Source organism: Salmo trutta, unplaced genomic scaffold, assembly GCF_901001165.1.
Source record: "Salmo trutta unplaced genomic scaffold, fSalTru1.1, whole genome shotgun sequence".
Classification (NCBI taxonomy): Eukaryota; Metazoa; Chordata; class Actinopteri; order Salmoniformes; family Salmonidae; genus Salmo; species Salmo trutta.
In genome coordinates, this window is record NW_021822266.1 from 399,977 (window position 1) to 412,085 (window position 12,109).

Below are 12,109 nucleotides of genomic sequence, written 5' to 3' on the forward strand. Positions count from 1 at the left end.
AGATAACCTGACAACGTTTCTCTCCAGAGTGAACTCCCTGGTGGAGTTTCAGATAACCTGACAACGTTTCTCTCCAGAGTGAACTCCCTGGTGGAGTTTCAGATAACCTGACAACGTTTCTCTCCAGAGTGAACTCCCTGGTGGAGTTTCAGATAAACTGCACATCACTATTGCGTTGTCAGGTTGCGAACGATTCTCTTTCTTTGTGAACGACTCTTTTTACGGACTCGTTTTTCTGAGTGACTCGTTCATTTTAGTTGTTCGTTTGACCTGCTGGCCGCATTGAGTCCTACTATAGGATTGACACACGCTCCTCCTCCTCCTCCGGCTCCAGAGACGTGCTCTGACCAACAGCTGTCTGTCATATAGCCAGGCAGGGAAAAGATAAGCCTGCAGAGAGCGCAGTGAACAAAAAGACGTGTTTAGATCTGATAACTGAATGCATGGTGCAAGAATTAATACAATTATAATTTTTTACCTTTATTTAACAAAGGCAAGTCAGTTAAGAACAAATTCTTATTTTCAATGATGGCCTACCGGGGAACAGCGAGTTAACTACCTTGTTCAGGGGCAGAACGACAGATTTTTACCTTGTTAGCTCGGGGATTCGATCTTCCAATCTTTCGGTTACTAGTCCAACACTAACCACTAGGCTACCTGCCACCCCTAACTCATTAATAATTTAATGTTATGATGATACACAGCTTGTAGAACCAAAACATACACCGCCTCTGCTCAACAAACTGGAACACAAATCGTTTGGGGGTGCTGCAGTGTGTAAATTATATTGTGCATATTACCCTCACAGCAGTCAAGCCTCTGTAATGACTCTTGACGGAATGCCTTGGCAATCTGGTCAGGCCGTACCTAGTCCTCCTTCCTAGTCAGGCCGTACCTAGTCCTCCTTCCTAGTCAGGCCGTACCTAGTCCTCCTTCCTAGTCAGGCCGTACCTAGTCCTCCTTCCTAGTCAGGCCGTACCTAGTCCTCCTTCCTAGTCAGGCCGTACCTAGTCCTCCTTCCTAGTCAGGCCGTACCTAGACCTCCTTCCTGGTCCTCCTTCCTGGTCAGGCCGTACCTAGTCCTCCTTCCTAGTCCTCCTTCCTGGTCAGGCCATACCTAGACCTCCTTCCTAGTCAGGCCGTACCTAGTCCTCCTTCCTAGTCAGGCCGTACCTAGTCCTCCTTCCTAGTCAGGCCGTACCTAGACCTCCTTCCTAGTCAGGCCGTACCTAGTCCTCCTTCCTGGTCAGGCTGTACCTAGTCCTCCTTCCTAGTCAGGCCGTACCTAGACCTCCTTCCTAGTCCTCCTTCCTAGTCAGGCCGTACCTAGTCCTCCTTCCTAGTCAGGCCGTACCTAGTCCTCCTTCCTAGTCAGGCCGTACCTAGACCTCCTTCCTAGTCAGGCCGTACCTAGTCCTCCTTCCTAGTCAGGCCGTACCTAGTCCTCCTTCCTAGTCAGGCCGTACCTAGTCCTCCTTCCTAGTCCTCCTTCCTAGTCAGGCCGTACCTAGTCCTCCTTCCTAGTCAGGCCGTACCTAGACCTCCTTCCTAGTCAGGCCGTACCTAGACCTCCTTCCTGGTCAGGCCGTACCTAGTCCTCCTTCCTAGTCAGGCCGTACCTAGTCCTCCTTCCTAGTCAGGCCGTACCTAGTCCTCCTTCCTAGTCAGGCCGTACCTAGTCCTCCTTCCTGGTCAGGCCGTACCTAGACCTCCTTCCTAGTCAGGCCGTACCTAGTCCTCCTTCCTGGTCAGGCCGTACCTAGTCCTCCTTCCTAGTCAGGCCGTACCTAGACCTCCTTCCTGGTCAGGCCGTACCTAGTCCTCCTTCCTGGTCAGGCCGTACCTAGTCCTCCTTCCTAGTCAGGCCGTACCTAGTCCTCCTTCCTAGTCAGGCCGTACCTAGTCCTCCTTCCTAGTCAGGCCGTACCTAGACCTCCTTCCTAGTCCTCCTTCCTAGTCAGGCCGTACCTAGTCCTCCTTCCTAGTCAGGCCGTACCTAGTCCTCCTTCCTGGTCAGGCCGTACCTAGACCTCCTTCCTAGTCAGGCCGTACCTAGTCCTCCTTCCTGGTCAGGCCGTACCTAGTCCTCCTTCCTGGTCAGGCCGTACCTAGTCCTCCTTCCTGGTCAGGCCGTACCTAGTCCTCCTTCCTAGTCAGGCCGTACCTAGTCCTCCTTCCTAGTCAGGCCGTACCTAGTCCTCCTTCCTAGTCAGGCCGTACCTAGTCCTCCTTCCTAGTCAGGCCGTACCTAGTCCTCCTTTTACAAGGCATCAATAAATAATATAATTTGTATGTATGGCAATCACAAATGTACATTGCTTAAAGCCACTTTTACAAATGACAGCTCCAATAAGCCCCTTAAAGTGAACGAGAGACTTATAGAATCATTTCATCATTCACCGGTAGGGGGTCCTGCATGCTCTGGGCATTACTGATTCGAAAGAAATTAGTCGAAAGATTAGTTATTTTGATTTAAACGAGTCAAAGATCAGAGTCTGTAAAAAGAGCCAAACTTCCCATCACTACAACGCAAAATATTTTCCACAAACAGAACACTGGTGGGGTTTCTCTCCAGTGTGAATTCTCTGGTGAACTTTAAGAGAACCCAATGACATAAAAAAATCTCCACAAACAGAGCACTGATGCCTTCTTTCTTCATGTGTGGTCCTCATATGGTCTCTCAGGGTTTTCATAGTTGGGAAGCATTTGCCACAATCGCTGCAGAGGCACGATGGATTCTCTGGTTGGTCGGTCTCTGGTTTCTCTCCCAAGTTAATATGTTTTAGTTCATTTGATGACATAAGAGAACTGACACAAAGAGGACATTTATATGGATTCTCCCCTGTGTGAGTTCTCATATGCCTCGTCAGAACCATCATGTTTTGGAAACATTTGCCACATGCTTTGCAGGTATATGATTTCTCCCCTGTGTGTATTCTCATGTGCAGTCTCAGGCTAATGTTATGAAGGAAACATTTGCTACATTCTTTGCAGCTATTAGATTTCTCCCCTGTGTGCGTTATCATGTGTTTAACCAGGAGAGATTTGATGGGAAAACGTTTGTTGCATTGAGTACATCCATGAAGATTCTCTCCACCACTGTGAGTCATCATATGCAGTCTCAGGCTAATTTTATGACGGAAACATTTACCACATTCTTGGCAACAAAACGATTTCTCTCCTGTGTGAATTTTCATGTGCATTCTCAGGTTACTGTTAACAGAAAAACATTTGCCACATTCTTTGCAGCTGTATGGTTTCACCCCTGTGTGAGTTCTCATGTGCAGTCTCAGGCTAATGTTATGACTGAAACATTTGTCACATTCTTTACAGCTAAAAGGTTTCTCCCCTGTGTGAGTTCTCATGTGTTTAACCAGGTCTGATTTGACAGGGAAGCATTTGTTGCATTGTGTGCATCCATGTGGTTTCTCTCCACTGTGAGTTCTCTCATGGCGTCTTAGAATGGTTGTTGAAGTAAAGCACTTTTCACACACAGAACACTTAAAAGGTTTCTCTCCTGTGTGAGTCCTCACATGCTCTTCTAAGCCTGTCTTGGTCCTGTAGCACTTGACACAATCATTGCAGCTATACAATTTCTCTTCGGTGTGAATTTTCTTGTGGTGTTTAAGATTGTACTTTGACTTAAAGCATTTTGCACATGTTGGACACTGGTATAGTTGATCTTCAATGTGAATTCTCTGATGTTTCTTTAGATCTTTTGCTAATGTAAAGCATTTTTCACACGTCGGACACGGATACGATTTCTCTCCAGTGTGAATTCTCTGATGACTCTTTAGATATTTCGTTGATTGAAAGCATTTTTCACATGTTGGACACTGAAACGGTTTCTCTCCAGTGTGAATTCTCTGATGACTCTTTAGATATTTCGTTGATTGAAAGCATTTTTCACATGTTGGACACTGAAACGGTTTCTCTCCAGTGTGAATTCTCTGGTGAATCTCTAGGTCTTTCGCTGATTTAAAGTGTTTTTCACATGTTGGACACTGACTGGATTTCTCTACGGTGTGGCACCTCATATGAGTTTTCAGATGGTTTGGTAGTTTAAAACTTTTACTGCACACATGACATGTAGGCGATTGCTCCTCTGTGTGAGTCTTCATATGGTTCTTCCATTGATGCAACAAGTTAAATGATTTGCCACATTTCTTGCAGTGATGATTATTTTTAGTTGAGTGAATTCTCTGATGTGTTTTTAAACCGCATAGTGTCCTATAGCGATTACTGCACACAGGACATTTGAATGGTTTCTTATTTGTGTCAGACTTCAGTGGTTCTTTCAGCTCACTGGTTGTCTTGGCCTCAGTGAAGACTTGAGAGCTTTGTCGTTTCTCTGCCTGTGTCCTCCTTGATTTGAGGGTCTTTAACACAGGTTCCTCGCTCTCATCCTCATCCACACTTACAATGATTTCACTGTGAGCTGCAGAACAGTCTGGATTTACTGCAGAGAGGAGCAGAGAGTCACTGGTTGGTTCTGATACTCTGTAGTCCTCTCCATTAGGTTCTGTTTGGATCTGTTCAGTTGTGTTGGTGGGTAGAGAATCCCTTTCTCTCTCTCTGTCCTGATCAGAGTACTTTTCCACACAGGGAGGAGCAGTAAATATGAACTCTACAACATCTGTGGAATCAGACTCAAGTCTGTGAAGCTGCTCTTCCTCCTGACTCGTCCTGAGTTCCTCCTGTTCCTCTTTAATCTGTGTGGGCTCTGGGTCCTGCTCCCCCAGACTGGGGCTCCACTCCTGCTCACAGTGCTGCTCCTCAGGGGGAACCTCCTCTTCAGGGACAGTTAGCTGCTGGGGGTCTGGAGAGGAGATGGAATAATTAGCCAGTTAGACAAAAACAAAGACATTTCAAATGTATCCAAATACACTCATGTGTCTATGCTCTGCTGAGGCTAAAGGGATATCATAAAGCATATAGTAGTGAATCTAGCCAGGAGGCTGGCTGCTCTTTGCTTTGGCCACAATGAGAAATGACAAGCGATGAGAGGACTTAGCTACTTACATTAGGCGACATCACATCCCAGAGGGCTTAGCTACTTACATTAGGCTACATCACATCCCAGAGGGCTTAGCTACTTACATTAGGCTACATCACATCCCAGAGGGCTTAGCTACTTACATTAGGCTACATCACATCCCAGAGGGCTTAGCTACTTACATTAGGCTACATCACATCCCAGAGGGCTTAGCTACTTACATTAGGCTACATCACATCCCAGAGGGCTTAGCTACTTACATTAGGCTACATCACATCCCAGAGGGCTTAGCTACTTACATTAGGCTACATCACATCCCAGAGGGCTTAGCTACTTACATTAGGCTACATCACATCCCAGAGGGCTTAGCTACTTACATTAGGCTACATCACATCCCAGAGGGCTTAGCTACTTACATTAGGCTACATCACATCCCAGAGGCCTTGGCTACTTACATTAGGCTACATCACATCCCAGAGGCCTTCGCTACTTACATTAGGCTACATCACATCCCAGAGGCCTTCGCTACTTACATTAGGCTACATCACATCCCAGAGGCCTTAGCTACTTACATTAGGCTACATTACATTACTCGTATATGCGGTTGGCCAGCAACATACCACCCTGCATACCACTGCTGGTTAACCACTCAAGCTAAGCAGGGTCAGTCCTGGTTGGTCTTTGGATGGGAGACCAGCTGGAAGTGGTGTTGGAGGGACAGTAGGAGGCACTGTTTCCTCTAGTCTAAAAAAAGATCCCAAGGCAGTGATTGGGGACATTGCCCTGTGAAGGGTGCTGTCTTTCAGATGGGACGTTGAACAGGTGTCCTGACTCTCTGTGGTCACTAAAGATTTTGGATAATTGGAAAATGAATTTGGCGTTTTCCGAGACACATTTTGCCCCAGTGCCTCAGTTAGACTACTCAGAACAAGCCATTTCCAACAGCAGAACTGCAGGTGGGAATCTATTCAAGCTTAGCTGATAACGGAAAGTCTGCTTAATAATACATGCCTTTAGATATTTTATTTCAAATTCCCCGTTATAATGACCAACAGTCCAAGTCCACCGCCACAGGAAATGTAATTGTACTTAATTAACGTCTGGCTTCCCACGGACTGTTTAGGTTTTTTGCAAGGCAATTCAAAGCAACACCAGCGTAAATACGCCAATGGCAATTTGAATAGACAAAGTCATCGATCACGTGACACCATTCATTCCTATGTGAAGACTCAATAGCACATTTGAAGCCGGTTATGATGGCTTCTCAAGTGGGAAATGTATGTAGACTAATGCCTCGTTTAAAACTGGGAACTCGGTAATATCCGACTTCAGTGCGTTCAAAACAGCTGGCAACTCGGGAAAAAACGAGCTCAGATTGGGAAAAATCGATTTTAAACAGTCATCCATTTCTAGAGCTCCGACTTTCCGATCACTGACGTCATGATTTGAACTCGTATTTTTCCGAGTTCCCAGTTGTTTTGAACGCACTGAAGTCGGATATTTCCGAGCTCCCAGGTGTCTTAAACGCACTGAAGTCGGATATTACCGAGTTTCCAGTTGATTTAAACGCACTGAAGTCGGATATTACCGAGTTCCCAGTTGATTTAAACGCACTGAAGTCGGATATTACCGAGTTCCCAGGTATCTTTAACGCGGCAATAACACGCGCTGTTTCAGCTACTCCAGAAAGTGACGTTGCAGGCAGCTCAGTGGCGCCCCTCTCATTGAGTTTGTCAAGCTGATGTTCAACCGGGGTACTGCAGGCTGCCATTAGCTACTAAATTATCCTTAACTTGTGTACATCTGGAGTAATGGAAGTATTTATTGGTACAATAATTGTTTTCGAAATGTGTTTATTTACACGAAAACTGGCATTTTCCTATTCACTATAATGGGTTCTCTTGTTTTCTGCTAACAATGCCGGCAGTACCGTGGGCGGCCTTGAAGTTCGTGCGGTGGCCTCGTTCTCCCCTGAAATACACCAGCGTTGCTTAAAAACCTATAATTCTAGCCATGCTATGGGCTAAACTAGCTGCCCCTCTCCCTCCGTGTAAACCACCCCCTCTCGCTCTCTTTCAAGACCTATCTACGAACCTGCTCCCAACTCCAGAAGAAGCCTCCGTAGACGTCCAATCTCCTCCTTTGAACGAGAGAGCTCTTGTTCAATCGTCGTTTCCACCGCCGCCATTATCTCAACAGTCACTGCTGCTAGTGGCTCCTGGTACTGGGCTATCCACCTTTCCTCTATCCCAAATATGTTAACGGCTGCCGATATTAATCGCTTGGCTATAAACACAGTCAACAACTGTGGTTTCGACATTTTGAAGAAACATTTAACTTGACACTGTCGTCCATGGGTTTCTTCTTCTTCTTTAAGGTTTACAGACTACATCCAAAAAGGTATATTGCCGCCACCTACTGGGTGGCGTAAAAACTGATACTTTAACAAAAAAATAAATAGTTATACATACAGTACCAATCAAAAGTTTGGAAACACCTACTCATTCAAGGGTTTTTCTTTATTTTTAATATTTTATACATTGTAGAAAAATAGTGAAGACATCAGAACTATGAAATAACACATATGGTATCATGTAGTAACCAAAAACGTGTTAAACAAATCAAAATATATTTTAGATTCTTCAAAGTAGCCAACCTTTGCCTTGATGACAGCTTTGCACACTATTGACATTCTCTCAACCAGCTTCATGAGGTAGTCACCTGGAATGCATTTAAATTAACAGTTGTGCCTTGTTAAAAGTTAATTTCTGGAATTTCTTTCCTTCTTAATGTGTTTGAACCAATCTGTTGTGTTGTGACAAGGTAGGGGTGGTATACAGAAGATAGCCCGATTTGGTAAAAGACCAAGTCCATCTGGCAAGAACAGCTCAAATAAGCAAAGAGAAATGACAGTCCATCATTACTTTAAGACAAGGTGAGTCAATATGGAAAATGTCAAGAATTTTGAACGTTTCTTCAAGTGCAGTCGCAAAAACCATCAAGCGCTATGATGAAACTGGCTCTCATGACGACCTATTAAATAATAAAAGTAAGACAACTAGACTTAGCTTTTATTCTCCTCTCTGTGTTTCTTCCAAGGTTCTGGCCTTTCTAGGGAGTTTTTCCTAGCCACCGTGCTTCTACATCTGCATTGCTTGCTGTTTGGGGTTTTAGGCTGGGTTTCTGTACAGCACTTTGTGACATCAGCTGATGTAAGAATGGCTTTATAAATACATTTGATTGATAATCTTCTACTGGGGTAACTACTGCCCCTTTTCTAAAAACAAAGTTTCATGAACAACAAAAAAAAAGTGTAAACTGTAGATATTTATTTCCCTTTATAGTTTATTCGCCTACGCATAACCTTCATCCACATACCATTTCTTTTCCAAACATTGCTTTCTTGTGTCAGCAATTAGACATTGATCTTAGGAGAGGGCTAGTTACCCCCCAGTACCCTAGGTAATAAACTGAGCTGCCTGTTGGATGCATAGACTAGAGCAAAAACTAGACATTATAATAGCCTATCTAATAGACCCAATTAAATGAGCGATGCGCATGGTTATTTGTTGCATAGCTACTTTGGGAATATGAACTCATCATGGCCAGGAAAGGTGAGAAATGTGTAATGCAGCGGTTATGATATCCAGTGCATTCGCAAAGTATTCAGACCCCTCGACTTTTTCCACATTTTGTTACGTCAATCAATCTACACACAATACCCCATAATGACACATCAAAAACAGGTTTTAGAATATTTTAAGACCCTTAACTCAGTACTTTGTTGAAGCACCTTTGGCAGTGATTACAGCCTTGAGTCTTCTTGGGTATGACACTACAAGCTTGGCACACCTGTATTTGGGGAGTTTCTCCCATTCTTCTCGGCAGATAGATCCTCTCAAGCTCTGTCAGGTTGGATGGGGAGAATCGCTGCACAGCTATTTTTCTCTCCATGGATGTTTGATCGGGTTCAAGTCTGGCATCTGGCTGGGCCACTCAAGGACATTCAGAGACTTGTCCCGAAGCCACTCCTGCGTTGTCTTGGCTGTGTGCTTAGGGTCGTTGTCCTGTTGGAAGGTGAACCTTTGCCCCAGTCTGAGGTCCCGAGCACTCTGGAGCAGGTTTCATCAAGGATCTCTCTGTACTTTGCTCCGTTCATCTTTCCCTCGATCCTGACTAGTCTCCCAGTCCCTGCTGCTGAAAAACATCCCCACAGCATGATGCTGCCACCACCATGCTTCACCGTAGGGATGTTGCCAGGTTTCCTCCAGACGTGATGCTTCGCATTCAGGCCAAAGAGTTCAATCTTGGTTTCTTCAGATCAGAGAATCTTGTTTCTCATGGTCTGAGAGTCTTTAGGTGCCTTTTGGCAAACTCCAAGTGGGCTGTCGTGTGCTTTTTACTGAGGAGTGGTTTCTGTCTGGCCACTCTACCATAAAGGCCTGATTGGTGGAGTGCTGCAGAGATGGTTCTCCACAGAGGAACTCTGGAGCTCTGTCAGAGTGACCATCGGGTTCTGGTTACCTCCCTGACCAAGGCCCTTCTCCCCCGATTGCTCAGTTTGGCTGGGTGGCCAGCTCTAGGAAGAGTCTTGATGGTTTCAAACTTCTTCCATTTAAGAATGATGGAGGCCACTGTGTTCTTGGGGACCTTTAATACTGCAGAAATGTTTAAGTGCCCTTCCCCAGATCTGTGCCCTGACACAATTCTGTCTCGGATCTCTACGGGAAATTCCTTCGACCTCATGGCTTGGTTTTTGCTCTGACAACTGTGGGACCTTATATTGACAGGTGAGTGCCTTTCCAAATCATATCCAATCAATTGAATTTACCACAGGTGGACTCCAATCAAATTGTAGAAACAGACTCAAGGAGGATCAATGGAAACAGGATACACCTGAGCTCAGTTTTGAGTCAAATAGCAAAGGGGCTGAATACTTATGTAAATAAGGTATTTCTTTTTTGCTTTGACTTTGTCATTATGGGGTATTGTGATGTCATTATGGGGTATTGTGATGTCATTATTGGGTATTGTGATGTCATTATGGGGTATTGTGATGTCATTATGGGGTATTGTGTGTATATTGATATGTTTTTATTTTTTATTTAACCCATTTTAGAATAAGGCTGTAATGTAACAAAATCTGGAAAATGTCAAGTGGTCTGAATTCTTTCAGAATGCACTGGATGTATTATGTTTATAAATTACATTTAGTCTACTTCAGTATTCAGATCCATAGCCGCAGGAAGTAGGGTTGCTGAAGCACCCCGAGAAATCGTAATAATAATAAAAAATCAACAACAAAAAAATATATATAAAAATATTTCTCACAAAAGTAGCACACTGGACCTTTACTAGTCCTGTATTAACGGACCGATATAGCCATCTGTAGCGAGGGCAAATTACTGCATCTTGTTATTCTATTTAGCTACCTGATTTTTGTTATAAGAGTTTCATTATATATTCTCAATTTACGCAAGGTTACTACTACTAGGCTACGTTTGCCTTCTTGAAAAGCAATAGACCTACTTCAACCACTGGACACTGCACACGCATGGTCTAACGTTCGCGGGAGGATGAGCACGTCAAGTTCAGTTTTTATAAATGCCTTTTGTGTGAAAAGTGCACTGATGTTTTGGGAAATATTTTGTGGGTATGCAACGTTTCTAAATGAGTCACCTGCGTCTCAATATGACTGACTCCAAGCTAAAAAGAATAATAATACAAACCAAAAATAAATCCAGTGCCACTCAGGCACTAAAATGTCGTAATGCTAAAAGTGGTCTCTCCTGTCTTTTAATTCTATATCTATGTTGTTGCTAGAATTGTTTACTTGTATCCATAACAACAGAAGTTCAACAATGATTTAGAACTTCCGATATTGTGCTTCTTGGCTGGAGTTTGGGTAAGTACAAAACATTACCGAGAAGAAGAACGTCTTTATTAGTTACTGTATGAAGCTATGCCCTTACATTTTTTCACATGATAACATTTGGTTTAATAAATCATTTCCTTATAACAGTGTATCTTATAATAAAATGAAGGATTTTATTTTTGTCAACAATGGTGGGGACTGTGTTTAGGCTACAAATAGAAAATATAAATAATAATCACATTATTCTTTATTGCATTGCGATTTATTACAACAATCGAATTCATGAAAATGTTGGGCTGTTACTGTACAGACAACCAGGTAGCCTGGACCCTGGTCAAAAGTAGTGCACTATACAGGGAATAGGGTGCCATTGGGCTCTGGTCAAAAGTAGTGCACTATACAGGGAATAGGGTGCCATTGGGTTCTGGTCAAAAGTAGAGCACTATATAGGGAATAGGGTGCCATTGGGCTCTGGTCAAAAGTAGTGCACTATACAGGGAATAGGGTGCCATTGGGCTCTGGTCAAAAGTAGAGCACTATATAGGGAATAGGGTGCCATTGGGCTCTGGTCAAAAGTAGAGCACTATATAGGGAATAGGGTACAATTTGGGAATAATGCTTGATAGATAAAATGATATGTTGTTTTCCAGGGGACTGGCCAGCAGTATGTCTGAGAACTGGCAAACAGCCGTGGTGACAGTAGTCGTAAATGTCGTAATGCTAAAAGTGGTCTCTCCTGTCTTTTAATTCTATATCTATGTTGTTGCTAGAATTGTTTACTTGTATCCATAACAACAGAAGTTCAACAATGATTTAGAACTTCCGATATTGTGCTTCTTGGCTGGAGTTTGGGTAAGTACAAAACATTACCGAGAAGAAGAACGTCTTTATTAGTTACTGTATGAAGCTATGCCATTACATTTTTTCACATGATAACATTTGGTTTAATAAATCATTTCCTTATAACAGTGTATCTTATAATAAAATGAAGGATTTTATTTTTGTCAACAATGGTGGGGACTGTGTTTAGGCTACAAATAGAAAATATAAATAATAATTACATTATTCTTTATTGCATTGCGATTTATTACAACAATCGAATTCATGAAAATGTTGGGCTGTTACTGTACAGACAACCAGGTAGCCTGGACCCTGGTCAAAAGTAGTGCACTATACAGGGAATAGGGTGCCATTGGGCTCTGGTCAAAAGTAGAGCACTATATAGGGTACAATTTGGG

General features: G+C 43.5%; 1 protein-coding gene across 32 annotated transcripts; it reads right to left on the reverse strand.

Moving 5' to 3' along the window:
- Nucleotides 1–625: 625 nt before the first annotated feature.
- Nucleotides 626–7,418, reverse strand: LOC115181487 (zinc finger protein 345). 32 transcript variants are annotated; one of them, XM_029743379.1, is made up of 5 exons: nt 7,091–7,418; nt 2,031–4,819; nt 1,258–1,933; nt 1,124–1,214; nt 626–1,041 (listed from the first exon to the last, which is right to left on the reverse strand). In XM_029743379.1, the coding sequence occupies exons 1-2, from the start codon at nt 7,314–7,316 to the stop codon at nt 2,523–2,525; spliced, it is 2,523 nt and encodes an 840-aa protein (XP_029599239.1). In that variant the 5' UTR covers nt 7,317–7,418; the 3' UTR covers nt 626–1,041; nt 1,124–1,214; nt 1,258–1,933; nt 2,031–2,522. The 32 variants fall into 32 exon arrangements, with proteins under 32 accessions (XP_029599239.1, XP_029599258.1, XP_029599244.1 ...); XM_029743398.1 differs by having other exon boundaries at nt 1,258–1,899; nt 1,997–4,819; XM_029743384.1 differs by having other exon boundaries at nt 1,258–1,927; nt 1,997–4,819.
- Nucleotides 7,419–12,109: the final 4,691 nt, after the last annotated feature.